General features: G+C 39.8%; 1 protein-coding gene across 3 annotated transcripts in view; it reads left to right on the top strand.

The window, feature by feature from the left end:
* The window catches only part of PTPRU (protein tyrosine phosphatase receptor type U), a 312,459-nt gene extending 292,213 nt beyond the window's left edge, over nucleotides 1-20,246 (top strand). For all 3 annotated transcript variants that reach the window (XM_088140061.1, XM_088140060.1, XM_088140062.1), the window contains 4 exons: nucleotides 2,415-2,572; nucleotides 5,867-6,002; nucleotides 12,413-12,498; nucleotides 12,679-20,246. In XM_088140061.1, coding sequence (XP_087996187.1) covers nucleotides 2,415-2,572; nucleotides 5,867-6,002; nucleotides 12,413-12,475 — 357 coding nt within the window. In that variant the 3' untranslated portion in view covers nucleotides 12,476-12,498; nucleotides 12,679-20,246. The remainder of the gene's footprint in view (nucleotides 1-2,414; nucleotides 2,573-5,866; nucleotides 6,003-12,412; nucleotides 12,499-12,678) is intronic.
* The last annotated feature ends 1,325 nt before the right edge of the window (nucleotides 20,247-21,571 follow it).

The raw sequence follows: 21,571 nt of genomic DNA, 5'->3' as shown, positions 1-21,571 counted from the left end.
TAGGACCTTCCCAGATTAGCCCTATTTCTTACCATGTCAGTTATCTTAATTCCCATGTCAATTAGTTCACTCCATTCCATCTCACGTTGATGTTTTCAAAGGACATGAAAATATCTGGTTTTTATGCATTTTGTTTTATGCATTTTGTTTTTGTTTTAAAATGCGGAAAATTGTGTCTTGTGTTAGACTAGGAAAACTGACCCTGGCAGTTTGCTTTAGAACAACCCTGGATGAAAAATTTAACCATTTCTGGAAGCATCTCCCTTTATGTTGAATGTAAAACCTAATCCAACCTAATGCTCTTCAAATACACTGGACTAGAATTTACACAACTTCTAGCCACTATATTGAGGGTGGACACTGGTTGGGTATTATGGGAACTGTGGTCCAGAGAGCCCCTGATTCAGAAAGACTTCTTCAAGCACTTGCAGGCAGGGAAACAGAGATGGAAATCTCACTGCAGTTTGCTCAGAAATCTGTAGCTGATTGTCACCTCTTCAACGTGGTGTCTCTTCTGCCCCAGCTCATTACAATGGCATTAATAAGAACCTGAATGCAACTCTCAGAGAGTCAGTCTGAAAACCTGTCTTGAGCCTCATTGTATTTTCATCCTTCCCACTGATTTTTTACTGAGCTTTCTATCCAGTGCTGTTAAATTCTAGGCTCGCTTAGCTATGGGTGCGTAATCCCCCCTCATTCCAGACCCCTCTAACTACATTATTTTGCAAATCTACCTAGATTATGAAAGTATTACAGGGCCTCATTTCCTTATCCCTTCTTCCTTTCCCTTTCAATCTCTCTTTTTTATTATTATTATTATGCAGTGAATACCAAATGAATACGAATAGCCAGCCGTCATTGACTGCCAGGAGATGGCCGGCTGGCTGGATACAAATGTAGTAGGGCCGTGCATGCTTCACAACAATGTTTGGAAGAGGTGCTTTGGAATTTGGGGGGGTGCAAGTACAATAGTGCTTTAAAAGGGTTGTGCTTTTCTGGCTTTCGTGCAAGAGCAAGCACCCCTTCCGAATCATTTTTGAAACAGGTATAGCTCTCATACCAAAGACGGGATTGTGGGTGTGTCTGTGTACAAGGTGGAGCTAATATCCAGGAATAAGCCCAAAGAAACAATAACTCAGAACCAAGTAAGAGCAGATCATTTCATTCTTTGATCATGCCCCATGAATGCCCTGTGCATCTCAGCCAATTTAATCAGCTGATGCTCTAAAATTCATTCTGGAATGAATGCATGAACAGCTTTAATTTTCTCCTTCTGTTTATTATTGCTTTTTAAATCTTATCAGCATGTAGCATCACCAGAAACACAAGGAATCTTGATATGCTTGTACACTTGGCTAGTTATGTATGCATCAGATCTAGGATTTTTTTTTTCCTAGCTAAAGAATTGAAATTTTTTGAGCGGTATTGTTTGAGCTCCTGAGTAGAATTGGCTGTGATTCATTTTGTACCAAGTAGGAAATTCCCTATTTTCATGAATCACCAGCCCCATCACAGACTCCCTGCTAGAACATAATCTAAGCCAGTTGTCTTAGCAGCTACTGGATTGAGGCCCAACAATGAGTCATATTGTAAATGAAGATGGGTACAGCTGGGGCAACCTCATCTTAACTTAATTTTTTTAAGAAAAAGAAAAGGTGGCCAAATGCAAGTCCTTTTGTAAATACATAGACAAAGAGATTTTAGCAGGAAATTCCCAGCTGACAAGCAGCACTTGTTAAAGTAAGTGAAGTTGTTGGGGTAGGATTTTAGGGCAGAAGTTCAACTGAGCAGGTTTACCACATTTTGAAGGAAGTAATGCTCACTACTGTGTAACAAGTCCTTCTCCCTCTTATTGTCTGTCCTAAATGTGCAACTGATTGAAATACAGGACTCTTGCCTATTCAAATGCTCTAGAGCAGTATTTCCTAGCCATGGACCCTTCCCAGAATTCTGCAACTATCTTGGCCGTTTCTAAGAATTCTGGGAGTTGAAGTCCATACATCTCTGGGAACCACTGAGCAAGAGTGTGGGCAACCGACTCCAGTGAGTCTTTGCATGAATGACATTCTTAGGGACTCCACTAAAAAAACCCAACCCTGGATAGAATCAAGACAAAAAACTAAATTTGATTTAATTTCTTACACTGAATCTAAATCTAGTTAATAAGCTTATTCTCTTGTTCTATATATTCCATCTTGATAAAAATTGCAATTTGAGGAGGTTTCTGGGGACTAAGTCCAAAGCTTTGGGTCTTCCCTTAGTGTATCTTTGTCCTAGAATAAAAAGCAAGAAGATGGACATCTGATATATCTGTTAGATTCCAGTTTGTGTTTCATCCTGGAGTACAGTTGATTAAAGACTTCTGACTTTGGCAAACTCTTGACAAGAGAGAACTAATAATAGGGCTTCTCTAGTTACAGGAAGGACACTTGATGGTCCGGCACTTTCAGTACCTGCGGTGGTCAGCCTACAGAGATATTCCGGATTCTAAAAAGTCTTTCCTGCATTTATTAGCCCAAGTAGAGAAGTGGCAGGGAGAGAGTGGCAATGGCAGGACCATTGTGCATTGTTTGTAAGTATCATTTGGACTGAGGGGGAAGAGGGCAATGGAGAACAAATGTTTCTCAACTGGGGAGGTGGTGTTCATGTCTCCAAGTCAGTTCTGCATTGTTGTCTGCATTGTTAGAAACATAACTCATACAGGATCATGAAGGTCTACAGATTGTAACTCTCTGTAGGCAGAGAGTCTACATGGAAATGGTTAAAATAGCAGGGTGGGTAAATGTGTATGTGCAAACCCTGTGCCTGTTGTCACTGATGTCAGTGCTCCTGGAGATTCTTGTATGGTGAAGATTAAGATCTGCCAAGAAGGTAAGCCCTGCTATGAACCTACTATCGTATTCTGGTTAATAAGCAGAAATTAATCCTAAGCCTCTTGATTAGCATATAATGGAAACTGTGGTTTAAATAAACCATGATTTCAGCATGGATGCTGGACAAAGGAAGAATGGAAGAGGAGCAGGGCAAAAACAGATTGCTTGGGCCTAAGGCATGTTCTTGAATTAATATATAATTTAGTGACCCAGGTTTGTTTTGTTTAACCAAACCAGAGGATCCTACATGCCCTGTGCAAGTGTTCATTAGCACATGGATACAATTAAATTGGGAGGAGATGTGACCCTATGCATTGAAGCCTTTCTCCTCAGTATCTGTATTCACCCCATTAACTGAAGTTTTCACAAGTTCTGCCCAGAAATTTGAAAGGCTTCTCTGAGTCCCAGGACTGTGCAGTGCATCAAAGAGCAGGTTGTAGCTTCATGTAAGTGAACAGCTGCAACTGGGGATCAAAAACAGCCAAAACTGATCTTAAAAGGTATCTTAGGAAAAACTGGATAACTGTGTTGCTCTTCAGCTGTTCATTTTTGGTCCATCAACATCCAAACTCCAAGAGAACAATCAGGCTTCCAAGTTGACAAGGGCATCCAGCAGTGAAACAGCCAAATTAAGGTTGTGTATTAGTCTAAAGAAAATTTGGCAGCATCTCTGCGAATTCCAGAGGGTGAGGAACTGAGGAAAGAAAGGGGGAGAGAAGAGGAGTCTCTGGCTCATAAACAGCCATCTTGTATACATCTGGCTAATTTGATTATATCAAGTGTGAAGGATTTATTAGGTCTGATGGGAATCCATGCCCAGAAGAATTTACAGCGTAAGCCTGCAACATGCCTGTATGCTGCTGGGAGAGAAACTAATTTTCCTTGGGTCCCACCAGTTTACACAAAGCCAAACAGGTGCTTGAGCAGGAACACTTGAAGTGGCTTAATCTTATTCTGGGAGTTTGAGACAGTGATAATATCATGCACAGATGTTTGGTTTGATTGATTGGGGAGTTGTCATTTCTAAATGCCCATATTTTTCCTTCAAAATAATGTCCTGGAATAGCTGTATGATCAAATCCAGAAAAAGACAACCAACTTTCCTTCTGAGATTAGCTTTAATATTGGATGAAATGTGATGGCAGTAGAGGGACTGGCCAAAATGTTTTCTGACCTGTTTTCCAGGTCAGAAAACAACCCTCAAGAGTTTAGCTATTCTTGTTAAGAGAGAAGAGAGAAAAGAAAACCACCTGCCACCTTCACTTACAGCAGCCTTCCTCAAATCGGGAGGTCTCCAGATATGTGGACTTTAACTCCCAGAATTCCTAACAAAGGTCTTACTGGCTGGAGAATTCTGGGAGTTGATAACTAACGATCTGAAGGATGCCCAGGTTGGAAAAGACTATATTAAACAAGGGTAACTTTGCCTCTACCCCAAATGTGAGATCCCAAATTGTGTTCGGAATGTCCCCAAACCATATTTTGATCTTTGGAGATGGTTTCTATCCTGTCCTCTTAAAACAGGTAAAAAATCTGGCCCAGTACAAATGCAGTGTTGCAATTTATGTAATACTTTTCCTGAAAGGTTAATATGCTGCATTACCACAACTGTGTAATAGTGCTCACAGCTATTATCTTCATTAACAAATTGCTCGCCATTTCACAGTATAACTATTCTCTTCCCTCTATTTTTTTTTTATTATTATCTTTAAACTCCTATGTGTTTAAGCATTCGATTGAAGCTTGCTCAGCAATTTAATCTCTTAGTAAGGATTATTTCCCAGCTATTGCCACCAGCCACCATAGTTTATCCGAAACAGGCAATCCAGGGTTCTTTGTTTTCAAAACGGCTATGTTGAAAGTTTAACTCCGTTATGCATCACCAGGAAGGGAACTCATTGTTTCCTGAGAGCATGGGCCATCTGGCAGTCTAGTCTGCCCCTTGTGGGAACCGTACGAATAAACGCTGAACTAATTTAAGCAAAACTCATACCAGTTCATTGTTCTTCTTCCACAGCAAAACAAAACGGACACAGGATTGCTCCGACGGGTTTTGCTTTTTTTTTTTTTTTTAGTTTTTTAACCCACCTTTGTTATTTTGATAAATAACTCAAGGCGATGAACATACCTAATACTCCTTCCTCCTCCTGTTTTCCCCACAACAGCCCTGTGAGGTGGGTTGGGCTGAGAGAGGGGGACTGGCCCAAAGTCCCCCAGCCGGCTTTCATGCCTAAGGTGGGACTGGAACTCACCGTCTCCTGCTTTCTAGTCGGGTGCCTTCACCACTGGACCAAACTGGCTCTCTTTAAATCTTCCTTGGACTTATAGCCTGCCCTGTCTACCGGTATAGAACCTGCAAGAAGATTAAGAGAAAAATGCCAAATACAAAAATAAATGATTACATAAAAAAAAATACAAAGCATAGCTCCAAATACATCAAGTATAAAGTCATCAGTCAAGCCAATTAATATTGAAGATGAAGAGATGCGCCGTACTGCTTTTTCTAAAATCAAAGACAGTGGGGATCGATTGTAATTCCTGTGTGCCTTCCACACTTTGGAGGCAATAAAGGAGTCGGGCTTTTACTCTTTGTGGAACAAAAGTCTCTGTGAGCTGGGCAGTATGACTAAGCGGCCCTTCACAAAGTGACCTATGGTGAGAGCCCTTTGTTAAAGCTTTCAAATGACATGGTTTTTGAGGATCAGGTAAATTACATTAAGAGTGACACAAGAATGCCCGAGTTCTACATCTTTTCTCGGATCCTTTGAACGATGGATAACTACCTGTGTCTTGCGAGTAGCATCGACCCATCTTTTAATTCCATCTCTCTGCAGTGAGCCTAAAGTGATCTGTACGATAGTATGGAAGAGCTGGACATCTACCTTTGCTTGTTTTTCTCTTCCCTCCCTGATGCTAGGCTAGAGATGATTGTTCTACTGTTCTTATTGGGCTATTTTTCTATGTTTTCATCATGTGTTTTATTTCTTTTGTAGGAATGGAGGTGGACGAAGCGGTACCTTCTGCGCCTGCACCATGATCCTAGAGATGATCAGGTGTCACAAGTTGGTGGATGTTTTCTTTGCTGCAAAGACCCTCCGCAACTATAAGCCAAATATGGTTGAGACCTTTGTAAGTAGCAAGCAGTATTTTTTTTTTGGCTTGCATTTCCTAACACCTTCAATAGCGTTATGGTATTTCTTCAAGAAATTATGGAACTTTCTCCTGGAAAATGTGGCAGTGAAAACAGGAGATAGATTGGGGCCATTCTTCAACTATCAAAAGAACATCCATATTCAGAAGCTTATACCAATTACTATATACCTTTGATATGGAAATTCTGTGGAATCATCACAGCTGGTAGAATTCAGCATGCCACTAAATTCCAATTGCAATAGAAAAACAGTGGACATTTTCCTTCACATCATGCTTAGAAATGTCTGGGAAGAAATTGGTTGCCCCTCTGAAGAAGAAAGGGCTACTACAGACTGAGGTTTAGTCTGATCCCTAGTGCTAGGCAGTAGAAGCTTCTTGGTCTGATGGAATGATATGCAACCAAGATCTGGCTTTCCCACCTCTATGCTTTGTGAGTTCGGCAATGAAAATAAAGTAGGATTTTAGTATGCTACATTCAGAAACGTATAAGTACATAAGTGAACACTACTATTAGTGTGACACTTGCTGGCTACATTGTAGTATCATTATACCAAATCAGAATGGAAGAGGGAAGTGATATGTGGCCTTTGTGTCAGATCAGGAAGCACAATTGCATGTTCAGTAGCTCGGAGGAAATCTTTTCTCTGCATACAGCGCCAATGTCTTCCCCTCAAGCTGTCCTCTACAAACATGCAATAGATCTTGTATATGTTATTGAACTACAACTCCCAGCAGCCTCAGCTAGCATGGCCAATGGGGGAAGGATGCTGGGAGCTATAGGTTCAGCAACATTGAGCAGGTTTTCCATTCTGTAGAGGAAGAAAGAGAGGCATGTCTTAGACATTGCTTTGGAGGGGAAATACAATGTTTGGATTATGAATTATGAAATTTCTCCCTTGCTAAATGAAATGCCTGTAGAGGTTGCTCTGATAGCATTAGAGAGAAAAATTCAATTGAGCAAGATAGAGGATGGAATTAAGCCAAAGCGATTAAAAAAAAAAAAGTTAACTGGCACTGAGTTGGGTAACCTATTGGGCTAAATTGCAAGGTATTAGGATATGCAAACTAGTGTTTTCAACCAGAACTCAATCTTCCCCCAACCTCTATTGAACCTGCAAAATCTGATTCCTGAGACTCAGTTTAATGATCTCACCACAGGAGTAAATGAGAGTGTTGCTATTAGTAGAGCTTCACTGATCTGCGCCTGTTAAGGATCTAGCCCCCACGTGCATCCTTCTCTGATGCTGGGATTTTATTTCTCTACATTGCTATAAAGAAAAGCTATTTTTTAAAAATCCAAAAGTGTTATGTCTTTTTAATCGCTTTGATCTCTTCCTTTCTGATGTCCACCCACAGATGAAGCTCTGGTGTTTTGCTTCCCAGGTTAACAACAAACTAATTGGATTTGCAAAAGTCTACCTCCCACCATATGTACACACATGGAATTTGTGTATTTATTCATTTATATGATTTATATAATCACCCATCTCATACAAGTTACTCTGGGTGGCTTGCAAGATTAAAACAGACAAACCCACCAAGCATAACTCCTCAACATCCAAGGTTAAACTGTTGACTCCATTCATCATCAGTAGTAGCAGAACTCATCTGTCCCCTAACCCAAATGCCTGGGGAAACAGACAGGTCTTCAATGCCATCCAAATCAATAGGGGGATGCTGTTCCACCTAGGACAAGCGCTACACAACTCCAACAAGATGGCATTGTTTAATAGAAGGGACCTGGAGCATGATTTCTGACTAGAGCTGGTGGGGCAGGTAGAAACAATAGAAGAAAGGTGCTTCCGCAAGGAGCCTGGCCTTATGCTATGGCGCAGAAGACGTTCTTTTCACAGATGTCACAGGCAGAAAGGTAGACTTCTATTTTAGGAAGGCAGGGAAGAATTCTATCTTTAGGAGGTGAGAAGAGCTGCAATAGACTTATTTCTGCTGAATCAAACATGTTCCCAAAAACCTCCACCCCAACCTGTTGCAACAGTCTTCCTAACCTGTTACCTTGCCAGGGTACTACCCACAGCTCCCACAATTCCCATCCAGCCTTATTTATGAGCACTAAAGTATGGCTGGATTTGTATATAGTAAAATTAAGCCTGGTTCTCCCTGAGCTCATGCAGTTACTGCAATACTTTTATATAACCTTCAGATCCATCCATATTGGAAGAGAACTGTAATTTCCAAAAGAATGTGAATCTCCTCTATATAAAGTAGAAATAGCAGAGCAACCAATACATACAAGAAAACTAGCATATTAATGCAAAAAAAGCTAGGCTACAATATTTCTCATTGCAGTAACTTTCCTAACTGGAGGGATTGTTTATGTATTTCCTTATGTGAGAAAGATTAAGTATATACCACCAAGACACGCAAGTTGACACTCTTACTTACCAAGAGTTATGTATGGTAATTTTGGGTGGGTGAGGAGGACCATTTTTGAAAAACTGGATGTGATTTATATAAATGTAGACAATAAACCTCTTGATATGACTTGGTGGAGATCTAAAGGAGTGTTTCTCAATTTCATCAGCTTTGGCTGGGGAATTCTGGGAGCTGAAGTCCACATATCTTCAAGTTGCTGAGATTGAGAAACACTGTTCTATGGCACTTCTGTTCAGTCCTTGGACTTTCCAATCACACTGGCTTGGCCAGTATGGGAACAAAATGCTGAAGACATTGGGCCTTTTGGCTTAATCCAGAATATCTTTTACTTATGCGTTTTCTGGTGAAGTTGTACATGCTTCCTATGTACAGTTACGTCCCTTTGGAACTAAGTCTGTTTTTCCCCAAACATCAACTGCAGCTCTTCTCCTTCCTACTTTTGGGGTCCCCTCACACAGAAGCAATCTTATATCACCAGTAGGGATCTCATATAATACAAGAAAATTACCTATTACAACAGTTAGGGAATATGGATATTTTCCGGCATCGAAGGCTCTTGAAAGGAATATTTATTTTTCTAGTTCTGAGAATGCCTCTTCAGAACATTCTTTCTGGTTCCTGTTTATTTTAATCACAGTCTGCCTTGGCTTCAGTAGATATCTAACTCCCTAGTCCCACCTTTGCATTCCCTCTTCATTCTCCAGACAGCCCTAAAACAAAGCATTCTTTCACCCTCTGGCTTTCCTCAGCTTGAAATTATATTTCTACAGTATAGTTGAAAAGAGCTAGTTTGGTCTAGTGGTTAAGGCACCAGGTTAGAAACCAGGAGGCTGTGAATTCTAGTCCTGCCTTGGGCATGAAAGCCGGCTGGGTGATTTTGGGCCAGTCCCTCTCTCTCAGCCCAACTCACCTCACAGGGTTGTTGCTGTGGGGTAAATAGGAGGAGGAAGGAGTATTAGGTATGTTCACCACCTTGAGTTATTTATAAAAATAAGAAAGGTGGGATAAATTTTTTTTAAAAAAAATTAGCATTTGGTAATGTAAAAAATAGCATCTCCTTCAAGTTGAGCTTGACTACTGACTGCATGTAACATGACACTCTAATCTGGAAACTCTTGGGAGGCTTCCAACAATCAAAGATAAAACTAACAACATCAAAAACAACTAATATTCAGCCCAGTGCACCTACAATGTGGAATTGGCATGGTCTTCCACATTGTTTCAGGTAGCCCTCTGGAAGAGCCATGTTTTCACTCTTGATGACCTCATAAATTTATACATATAGTTTTCTTGGCAATCATGTCATTTTTCCAAGATTTTATTTTTTTGACTTCTCAGTTTAGTCTTTAGCTCTGGGCAAGTACTAACCAATTCTGACCTTGCTTAGCTTCTAAGTCCATACATTATCAACCAAGTTCTGGAACTTGCTGCTCTTTTGATTACACAGGCAAACATGTTTGTACTGTTAGGTTAATGAAAGATGTAACAGATTCTTTGTTAAAATTACTTTTATGTTTACTTGGGAAGTACCGCTAGATCTAATGGAATTTACTCCCCGTAGAGCATGATAAGCCTGTGGCTAGTGCTCAGTAAGCAATCATGACTGCATATATTTTTCCAGCCAGTTTGGTGTAGTAGTCAAAGGCACCAGGCTAGACACCCAGAGACTGAGAGTTCTGGTCCCACCTTAGCCAGCTGGGTGACCTTGGGCTGGTCACTCTCTCTCAGCCCTAGGAAGGAGGCAGTGGCAAACCGCTTCTGAAAATCTTGTCAATAAAACTGCACGGACTTGTCTATGTGGTTACCAGGAGTCAAAATTAACTCAGAGGCATGTGCACGCATGCGCGCGCGCACACACACGCACACACACACACACTCATTGGTAGGGTGTGTATAGGACTGTAGCTAGTGCTTAGTAAACATTCACATCTGTTATGCTTTCCTAGCCAGTGTGAGTGGAAAGGATAATGGGAATAAGGTTATTTATATTATTTATGGCTACATTTATATTGCTATTCCCTCCAAGTAGGTCAGAATAATATAAGTGTTTCTCTCCCCTCAGTTTTATCCTCACAACTATTCTGTTGAATAAAATGGGACATAAAAGCCCTGAGGTTAGATTAGAGGTAAAAGATCTGCCAGCTTTACTTTCTCCAAGTTTCTAATTCTTTTTTTTTTATAAAGATAAACCTGCTACATCAAACTGGTTTCAATATCAGTTTGCATATATTAGTGTAGGCTTTCTTCTACTACACAATTTTGTATATTGTCTTATCTGGCATATTTTCTCTTTTTTGTGTGAGAAATGAATGCATTTTACATGAATTGGAGAGCTGTATTACAAAATTCAGAGAAGTGCGAAAATGAAAAGATAATTGTGTTCCCAACCCATATAATAGTTTGTGAATTGTGAGTTATGTTGTAACATGTTATGTAACATTGAATGTCTTTCTTCCATACTTCTGGATTACACTGAACACAGTTTCCCCCAATCTAATTCAATGTGCTATTACATCATTCTTGCTCTTAAAATCAGATGGTCCAGGACTCTGATTTTGTTCTGTTTTCCTAACTGGAATAAAGCAGTACTTCCCGAACTATTTATTTTTCTTCCCCTCCCCCAAAGACATGATCAGATTTTGAGTAAAGGATTCATTGCATCTTTAGATCACTTTGTGCAATAGAATCTTTTTGGAATTTCCAGGGACTAGCTTGAACAATTGTATGTCTTTGTCACAGTGACCTTATCATTGGAGCCATTCTGCTATAACTTAATTCTTCCTAGACAGTATCTCATTATCTTCAGAACTTAGTTGCAACAGCTGAAAACAGCTGCCCTGTCTTTTGGAACAAGACATAAAAGGATTTTCATGAAATGGTTGTTCCTATACAAAAGCTGAAACTTAATTTAGGCTTTCTGACAAGTAGGTAGTGAGTCATCTCTCTTTTGGACTGCAAAAGCAAAAAGTCATCCTTCTGGATCAACCAAAGGCTTATCGCAAGGGTCACCAATCTCGTCAGGCCTCCAGTGTCATTATGCAATCTTATGTTCCTGGGCTGTAAATCTTGTAAGATTTTGGCAAGTTCATCCTGAGATGACATGTAACAATGCTGAAATCTCACACGAAGTTTCAGCCTTTTAAAAACATTTTCATATTTAATTTGAATTAAAAATTAATTAACTGAGGGAAGGGACATGCCATGGTATCTGCAGGTACCATATTGAATTATCATTTCCCATAATGGCCATCCAGGGTTCTCAAATTAAGACCACAACCTAGGTTAAATAAACTTCTCCAAGGGTCATTGTCCAGCAGCTGTTTTTATTTATTATGTTACTATTTTATTAAAGGTATTTATATCAACTCACTACACAAGGGATCTTGTGATGGGTTACAATCGATACAACCAAATACAATAAGTAGGTAGCTAAAATACAGAATAACAAACAATGTTAACCAAGAGCCACTTAGTAGAGGAAAAAAGATAGGTTGTAGATGGTATGTCCCAACAGCAAGAGGACAGAAATCAGGTGCCCAAAGTCAAATAATGTCAGCTCTAGCCTGGCTTCCAGTGGAAGGGTATTCCAAGCCTGGGTCCCACAACAAAGCCATTCCTCCCCCATAATCCCAAATAACATGGCTCTCCCCACTGTGGCTTAATAAGAAGGGTCCTCTGCAGATGTTAACATTGTCCCATTATAGGAACTCCAACCACAGTACCAGCAGTAGCGTAGGAGCCAAAATTATTCCATGGGGCACAGGGATAATTATTAACTCTTATACCAAAGAGAATTAAGGACAAACCAGTTTAAGTGTTTTTCTAATAGTCCCTTCTTTTCCTGGGCTTAAATCGTATTTTGTTAACAGTCTCATTCCGTTTCCAAGGTTATCTCTAATTTTCCACCCAGCAGATCTTTTCCCCTTTGTACAACATCTTTAGCAAGATAAAATTTGCACATACTCACTCTTTCGTTTTCCCTTTCCTTAAAGGAACAGTACCACTTCTGCTATGACATAGCCCTGGAATACCTGGATTCACTGGAGACCAGATAGCATCTTGTCAAAGCACCCCAAAGGCAAGTGTTTGTATTGGGTTTGGGCCAAACCTGCATTTTGCACCCAGACTTTTTTGAATAAGAGCGAGCAAGAGAAACAAAACAATGCAATGGAATAGAAATGAAAAAGGCAAGATAGAAGGACCATGTTGTTCATCCTCTACCTTCATTTTTGTCCCTATCCTCCTCCTGCTTCTTTAGTTGCCAGCAGAGCAGAGCCTATACGAACTCAACCCACGTACACAGTGTTGTGCATATGCCAGCCATGAATTTGATACCTGCGTGTCATTTCTATGTATATGGATACTGGTGTGCAGAATGGGCACCCCAGTGGGTCTCCTTGTGATGCTAAGAGTCACCGGCTGGAAAGAACCCTTCACTACAGACAGCAGAGAACAAGCAAAATCCAGCACCTGTCAACATGGCAACAGGAGAGTAGAGGAAGCAATGGAATGTGTTCTGAAAGCTAAGGTGCTTTCTGGCAGAAAAGATCAGCTTGCAGTTGTCATTCTTTGGGAAACCACGTTGGACTAAAGCGCTCACTGGACTTGTACAGTTTTCATTCTCTCTTTATAACCCTATGTTTCTTGTTTCCAAATGAGTGCCTGCCTCCAAAGAGAGTTTCTAAATTGCTATGTGGCAGGAACCCTGCCTGTAAAAAACAGAACAGAACCCCAGTCATCTAACAGGGAGAAAGCACATATGTGTCTTGCTCTCAAGTTAAGGTGTCCTGATTTTCTTAATAACCACGATGACCATAAACCTGGGTATTTTGTTCCCAACTGTGCAAGCTTTGGAAGAGCCTTACTTTTCAGAATACTGGCATCAGGCCTGCGGCCCTCCTCGGGCATCTTTTCAGTAGGGCTACCTACCCATTAAACGTTCTCAATAACTCAGCCCCTTCAACATCTTAGCCAGAAGAACTCGTGCGCACCTGTAGGCTTCTGAGATCACCAGCAAGCATGTAAGCCAGAAGAGAATCTTCCCAGTTAGTCTGTTCACAAGAATTATTAAGCAAGGGGGCAGGAGTGGGAAAGAAAAGGTCCCTATCAATCCAGATAATTCTCTTTCAGAGTCAAGTGTAGACCTTTGTGTGTATGTTGGTGGCAGCTTTGGAATTAAAAGTGGTGGCAAATAGCTGTTTTCTGCACTTATGACTAATGTGGTGGGAAGACATTTTGCTTTGGAAAGATGAGCTGGTTGAGTTTTCTGGAAGAGGTAGTTCTGTACCTTTGTGCAGCTTTGCTTGGAGTCAGAATTTACAGGAGTCAGTGTTGAAAGATGCCAGTATAAGAACGTGAAGGATAGGCAGATATGTTTCTATAAGAGTCCAAGACCTTGGAACCTGTTCCTTTCCTTTGCTCCATCGGCCAAGCTAATCAGTTTATTCCCTCACCTCCCCCTCTTGGTGTAAGATTCTGTTGAGATAATTAATAGAGGAGTATTTAATGCAGAATAGCATCAGAGCACTGGATGTGTTTTGCATGAAAATTGTGGTGCTCCACTCATTTATTTAAAGAGCCAGCGATACTCCAGCCAGGTTAAGCAAATTTTTGCTAAACCTGGATGACCAGCCTATTCAAAACATTCTGGCAATTTCACTTAAAATACCCAAAGCCTCCAACTTTCAGGCTGCATGATGCAGACAAGTGCATGTGCAAAAGTAAAAAAAAAAAAAAGCAGAGTTGCTAATGTGCCTTTTTATCCTTTTTGAAATGCATCACACTGATGTAAATCAGTGGGCTTCAGCTAGAGCCTTGACAAGGAAGTAAACAGCATCGAAATGGCAGGTGTGACTGGGGTGATTGAAGTTCTGCCCCTTTTTGGTGCATGAGATGCATTCAATGCACATTAAAAAAGGGAAGGGGCTTCAGTTGCCTGGTCACACCATCATTTTGATGCTTTTGATCCCCTTTCCCATGAAATCATTGCTGGACTTTGAGCAATGAATCTTTTTTCCAAATTACTTTTAGTCCTGTCAATGAAGAGCATTAGTCACTGTGTTGATAGATGCAATGAAGAAAGAAGATCCTTCTAGGCCAGGATATTGATTGAATTAGCCAAGGAAAGAAGGTCTGTTGGCACACTGAATAGATATAAAGATTATGCATTCCTTCTGAAAAAAAATGGGAAAAGGGAGGCATGAGTATGAACTGGGATGCCAATACTGTTTAGGAATGACATAGTAGCTTATACTATTTGATGCAACTACCAGCTGGTATTTTCTGTTTTTTTCTCCAGAATGCCCAAATGTCACACCTCAGAACTTTTTGGGAAGGAGAGAAAGGAAGGATGATGGCCATCAGTGAGAGCTGCCATTTTGGATGCAGTCTCTTCTTTTTTTGTGGGGTGGGGGGGACATTAAAGCTTTTTCTTCCACAATGAATTCTGGGGAAAGCCAAATGACATCTATCCAAAAGCACTGGCCAGAGATAGTAGCGCAAAGGGATGAAAGAAGAGGTGTGGAAAAATTCAAAGGGAGGATGGATGTGTATAATAAAATAAGCTGTTAATACATGTAATCCCAAATGGGTGATTGGGTAGAAAGTTCTTTGCAGGAACTAAGTGGATAAACATCTTAGATGATGGAGCAAGCACTGACCTTTTTTAAAAAAAATATTAGTTTTTGCATACAGCTAGCGCTGGTGCCTTTGAGGAGATTTAGACATGACTTTCCCTATGTGCTTCAAGAAAGTTTGAGGGGTCAATCCTAGACATCTGCAGCTAAGCACAATGATCATTGTGGTGGCTTCATGACATGAACCCTATCCTTTGTTATAGCATCCCAATGTCAGATGCAAGTATGTAAGTCATAGGGTTTGTGTTGTAACATACTGCATGTTTCATTACTTGACACCTGTGGATATGTATTATTATTATTATTATTATTATTATTATTATTATTATTATTATTACAACATCATATTTATATGGCCGCTCATCTTGCATTTACAAGTGACTCTGAATGGCTTACAATGTTATTTATATACCAACAATTACATATTAACAATTACACTAACTGAACTTGGCCAGCAGCAGTCATAGGGGAGTCGGATCATCCGGGCTTTCTTCCTCCGCCGGTCTTCTGTTGATCGCGTCGCGTCTTCTGCTGATCGTGTCTAGGTGGGTCCAGCAACCGGTTCCTGTCCCCCATGCAAAGTGCTGCCAGCGTTTCCTCCCACTGAAATCGGAGTGCGTATTTATCTACTCGCAGATGGTGTGCTTTTGAACTGCTAGTTGGGCAGGTGCTAGGGATGAATGACGGCAGCTCACCCCGTCACATGGAGCTGGGCTCAAACTGCTGGAGGGTCAACCATTTCTGGCCGGCAACTCCAGTCTCATTAAGCCACTACACCACCACGTCCCCTGTATGAAGCCAGTGTGGAAGAACAAGAATGGAATTGGTTCAGCATAGTTAAGAGGCAGTCATCAAGGGCCCAGATAAAACCTGCAGTTGTGCCAGATTCAAGTATCTGAGCAGAATGGAATTATTGGAAGGTAGAACAGATGGAAACCTTAGGCTGAAACATAAGGGCTGTTCTTTTTCTTCTCCCTCCTCCTCCTTAATGTGAAGATTAAGGTTGATTAATGGAATAGCAACATGTGGTGTCTTGTGTTTAAAGCAAAGAGAGCTGCCATTTGTGCTTTTGCAGAGTTTTTACAGCTAGAGCACTAAAAAGGCTATGCTTGTGGCACAATTTCATATAAGTACAGAATATGGGAGCTCAGTGAAATATTCAGCTTGCTGAAAGTCACATCTTTCATTGTGAAAATAGAGAAGGAGAAGTCTTGGCCCTGATGGTTGGTATACTCTAAACAGTTGGTATACTTGGAAATACTTTTCCAAATTCAGAAGGTGGTTCAAATGGGTTTTCCAGAAGTTAGAGATAATTCTACTTTGTTCCCTTCCCAAGAATAGGAATTGCTAAATACATTATATCTGTGTTTCCATGTGATTGTTTTTTAAGGCAGTTAAAAATCACCAATGAAATAACCAACTAAATAGTGTAACTATCAACCTGTCTGTTGTTCAAGAAGTGATCTATAAAGTAGAAGTATTTAACTTTACAAATGGGATATGGTCCAACACAGAGGAAGAGATATGTACTCATTTAACTTGTGAGTGTATTTTAAAAGCTACTGTTTATGTTACTGTTCATACTCAGAACACTGACATCATTCCATGGGCAATATATCAGTTTTTGAACACAGAATCTATTGCTTTCATTATAGCATCACCTGAGCAGCTATTTTGAGAGGTGTTATCAGAGCTTATATTTCCTGACTCGAAAGTTTCCTGACCTTAAGAGCTTCTAAATGAGTCAATTATTCCCCTGTGACTTAACCTGAAGTCTGAGAGAGAATATTCCAGTCCTCAACTTGGTCTTTTCTACACTCCTCTCTTTTACCATGGAGTGACTTATGGCATAAAGAGAGGGGAACTCTTTAGCTGGTCAAATCAAACCTGTTTTATAGGCGCAACTTCCAGTATAAAAGATTGAGGAACTTGTTCTTCCTTCCATATATTATTGGACACCAGTCCCCATTATCCCCAGCCAGCATAGTCCATGATGGCAGCTGTGAGTACATTAAGTGTCCCCACAGCCTCTGCTGTATTTTTCTAAATTGCAAAGTGACAGTAGATGTCAGATCCACAAAGGATGGCTCAATTGCTACTCTCTGTTGAAAAGTTTTCCTAAAGGATGTCATCAAGTTTAGTCAATGATATGAGGATTGATTCTGTGTGTGTAGGAGGGGGGGGGGGGAGGGTATATGAATATATTTGTGTGACCAGTTGCCTTGACACATACAATTCTGCATACAAGAGGAAATAGTTCTAAAAGGAAAGTACACGCTTTGCTTTTAAATAATATGAGCAACACTGCTTTGCAAGAAACATTCTTGTTTCTTCAGCTATTATCAAGAAAATGCCTCTTTTAAGAAAGCAACTGCCATCTGCATACATACACACACCCTATATGGATTATCTATTATGCTCAAGGTTTTTTAACTTTAGAGAAAAAGTACTTTAAGATTTAAGTGTATCTGTTAGAATGCCAGTCCCTCAGCCGAAAAGATGCATATAAGAAGGTAGAGCAAGATTTGGGATGAAGGTAGACACAAAGCAGAAATAAGAATTTTCCTGTTTGGAAACTGTTCAGAGTACAGGAGATGAAGCAGTTTGGGATTTGAAAATACACCAGGCAAATAATGAAGCCCTGGTCATCCCATTTTAAGAAAGGCATTGACCAAAAGGAGATGATGTTCACCAGAATGAAAGAGGGATTTGAAAAGTCCTATGAGGAATGGTTGAAAGAATTGCCTAAATTTAGCCTGGAGAAAAGAAAATCAACAAGAGATATCAAAAACAGGTCTTGCACTTCATTTATATATAAATGCATACCAAATAAAAATACTAAATAGTATACTATAAAAGATATGACAGACTTCAAATATACGAATGGCTGCCTTATAAAAGACAGAGCAGTATTATCACCAATGAGATTAAATTACAGGTAGTCCTCACTTAACGACCATTTGTTTAGCAATTGTTCAAAGTTACAGTGGCGTTGAACAAATGGACTTACAACTGGTCCTTGCACTTACAACTGTTGTAGCACTCCTGTGGTCATGTGATCGCAATCCAGGCACTTGGCAACCAGCTTGTACTGACAGTTGCAGCATCCCGGGGTCACGTGATTGCCATTTGCAACCTTCCCAGCTGGCTTCTGGCAAGCAAAATCAATGGGGAACTGCATGATTCGCTTAATGACCATGTGATTCGCTTAATGGCTGAGGTGATTCACTTAATGACTGTTGCGAAAAAGGTCGTAAAATCGAGTGTGACTCACTTAACAACCACCCAGCTTAACAATGAATTTTCTGGTCCCTATTGTGGTCGTTAAGCAAGGACTTCCTGTACAAGGAAGCAGATTTGGGGAGAAATTTCCTGTGGACTATGAGATGTCTTCAGAATGTATGGTTTCCCATTAAAGGTCTGAAGGAAGGAATGAACAGCCATCTGTCAAGAATGCTGTAGTACTTGCACACAAAAAGGAACTATTAGATGATCACTTTTGACTCTAAAAAAAATGTATGATTTGAAGATGCCCCACGATCTGTTATAATATCAGATGGGAAAATCTTCATCTCAAATGTGAGATTGTTTGCAAATTCCAACTACACACTCCTGCCCTAGAGAATAATAGGTCCACACAGGAATGGAGGTCACCCATTTTACTTATGAGAATGGATAGATAAAAGAAGTATTGTCAAGTAAAATAGACTTCCTTTCTTTTCAGAGGAAAGGAACAATATGTCAGCAGATCCATTGCTAAAGAATCCAGTTGCATTTCCAACTTAACAGCCAATCATGGGCACAGGCAGCCACAATGTTTTTCTGTCTTCTTCCTGTTATATCTTAAGGGAATTGATCTTTACGAATTCCTGTATGAAATGACTCAACCCGCCCTTCTTTAAATATTGTGCAAAGCGGAGCTTGGCTTTCTGTTAGATTTCACACTTCTCCAAATGTTGCAATGCTGTTAATGAAATTTAAATGTGTATTTTGAAGGAAAATGTACATTTTGAATCTATTTTGAGAAGAAATGTGTATTTAAGTACATATTTTGAGAGGATTTTTTTTTTTAAAAAAGCCCTGCAAATCAATGCATACATGGAATAGGATCATAAATAAAAATATGTGAAATTGGCATGAAACGGAAATAAAAGATTGTCCATTTGTACTGACTCTGTGCTAATAAGGGGATAGAGGAATACTCCATATTTAAGTAGCTTGTTGCATTTGCTTCATTCATAAATGATCACGGATAAAAGAAGATAGATTTAATTGGAGCATGGACCAGCTGATCGGTCAGGTGATTCTGTTAAGCTGGTACGATCTGCAAAAATGCAGAAAAAGGATTTCCAGGGATGAGTAAAATGTAGACCCAGTTTTGTTTGTGAATATAAATGTCAAATGCCTACCTTTTCAGTTGCTGTATCTCATCTTTCAGATGCATTGTATTTCCTAAGAGATATCCTTTGGTCCGCCGCAATGTGAAAACTCAGCATTCTTTCATTCTTGAGGAAAAGTTCAAAAGTCAAACTATCAACATTCCAGGACAGGCTCATTTTGCAGGACATGTAATTTTTGAAAAAATTCTTTCTCCCTCCACAAGGGCAAGCATAAGAAAACACTAAAAATCCAAAGTGCTATGAAAGGCATCAACTCTCCAACTTCCTCCAAGATGCTCACCCAAAAGTCCTGTCTATAGATGTGTATAGAGACATTTGTATATAGAGATAAACATTATCCATATTAATAACAGTGTACATATTTATCGGTATTACAAATTCCATGGTGCTCCCCCTTCCTTTTTATTAAAAAGTAAATGAAATAAAGCATTTTCAAGCGAAGACAAGTACCACCGAAATGTTATCCTCTGGGTCTGTTGTTGGTTCACTGTTGTTTTAATGAACACTTGCAAGGAAGTCCATGCAGCTGATGGGTTTGACAAACTGACATTTGTCTGTTGTCCCTAAGTCGGGGCAAGTCCTGCCTCAGCCAGTAGAAATGCCTTAAAGCGAGCAAGTAGTTTGTTCCATCGTGTGAGAGGTGAAGAATTGGGAGAAGTCCATAACAGGAAACAGGGTTCCCATAAGAGATGCTGATCTCCCCTTCCCACAATCTCTGGGGCAGTATGTTTGTTTACCTTTTATTGAACTTTCAAGGCATTGTTTGAAAAATAAAATAAAATACATGTTTGGAAATTACCATGGCTTTTGATTATCTTCCACTCTACATACATATATTAAGACAGGACCTCTTGTAGAAATGCCAAATCCTTTGCTATTAACAATGAAATTCCGTGGAAATTGTTGTGGATTAAATCCATTACAAGGAGGGCAACCTATCCAATTTACACACACGGGAAATAAGCCATGGAAAAACCACACATTTAGCTGAATTTCACTTTAAGTAATTGAAAATACCAGGCTAATATATCATCAGCCTCTGGCTTTTGTTATTTATATTAGTGCATCAAAATAATGCCTTAGTCACATTCTTAGTACTTTGACTCCACAAAGACTATTATTATAATTGCTTTCCACTGCTACTCTATTAATACTGATATTATTTTAAAGGAGTATTTTATATTGCACCCTATAATAACAATGTCATGTAGTTTTAGAGATTTACATTGTGCCTTTTGAAACAAGAAACATCAGGTTGATGTTATTTAACCAAAAATACGGTAAAACTGTATTGCAATAGTTCATATCGTAGACCAATTATGGGAGATCTTAAAAACAAAAATGTCAAAATAGCATTAAGAATATACTACCGCTGACTCTAAAGCTCACTACAGAGTTGCTTGGGAGAATTTTAAAATCTTTGTTGGATACAAGACGAGCTTTGTGAGATAGCTGCATTTTGTTCATATTTAGCATGGATAATAATAGTTAACTTGGTGATCTCAGATGAGACACATTTTTGGTAGTGCGTGGGGGATGGTGGTATGGTAAGCCAGGGATCAATATAAGATCCAGACCACCCCTAGATGTCACCTAGTCATCATCACCATCAATGGCAGATAAGATCCTCTGAGATTTAATCTGAGAACACCAAGGTTTTGACTAGTTGCCTAATAACCAGGGTTTTATTGGGTGTGAGAGACTATGAGGAGGCTGGGAAAGTAACAGCAAGAACCCTAAACAACTAACGGAGGAGCTTGTTTGGGGCTTCTGTCATAAAGGGCAGCTCAGTTTGCAAAAGGTCCAGGAAGAAGAGATTTGAAATGTTCAGAGAGACTCCACCGTAATGAACTCACTAATAAAAGGGCTGCAGGTTCCTAAAGCAGGTTCCATGATTCTGTCCCTTACTTCTAATTTTTGCATTAAAACTCCTTACTGAAATCTTTATGATTCTTGCTTCCTTGATCATGCAGAGGGCTCGACACTAAGTAACGCTACATTAAAAATGCACGATAGGGTAATAGATTTCAATAAAATATGTATGAAAAAGCATATATTATGCAAAGTCATACTAAAAGATATTGATTGTGATTCATTCCATTAAAATGTCATAATA

Source organism: Python bivittatus, unplaced genomic scaffold (genome assembly GCF_059951505.1).
Source record: "Python bivittatus isolate LINGU-HERP-01145 unplaced genomic scaffold, Pbiv_v1 ctg000310_np1212, whole genome shotgun sequence".
Taxonomy (NCBI): Eukaryota; Metazoa; Chordata; class Lepidosauria; order Squamata; family Pythonidae; genus Python; species Python bivittatus.
Note: the sequence above shows the minus strand (reverse complement) of the source record. Positions and strands in the feature narration are given on the sequence as shown.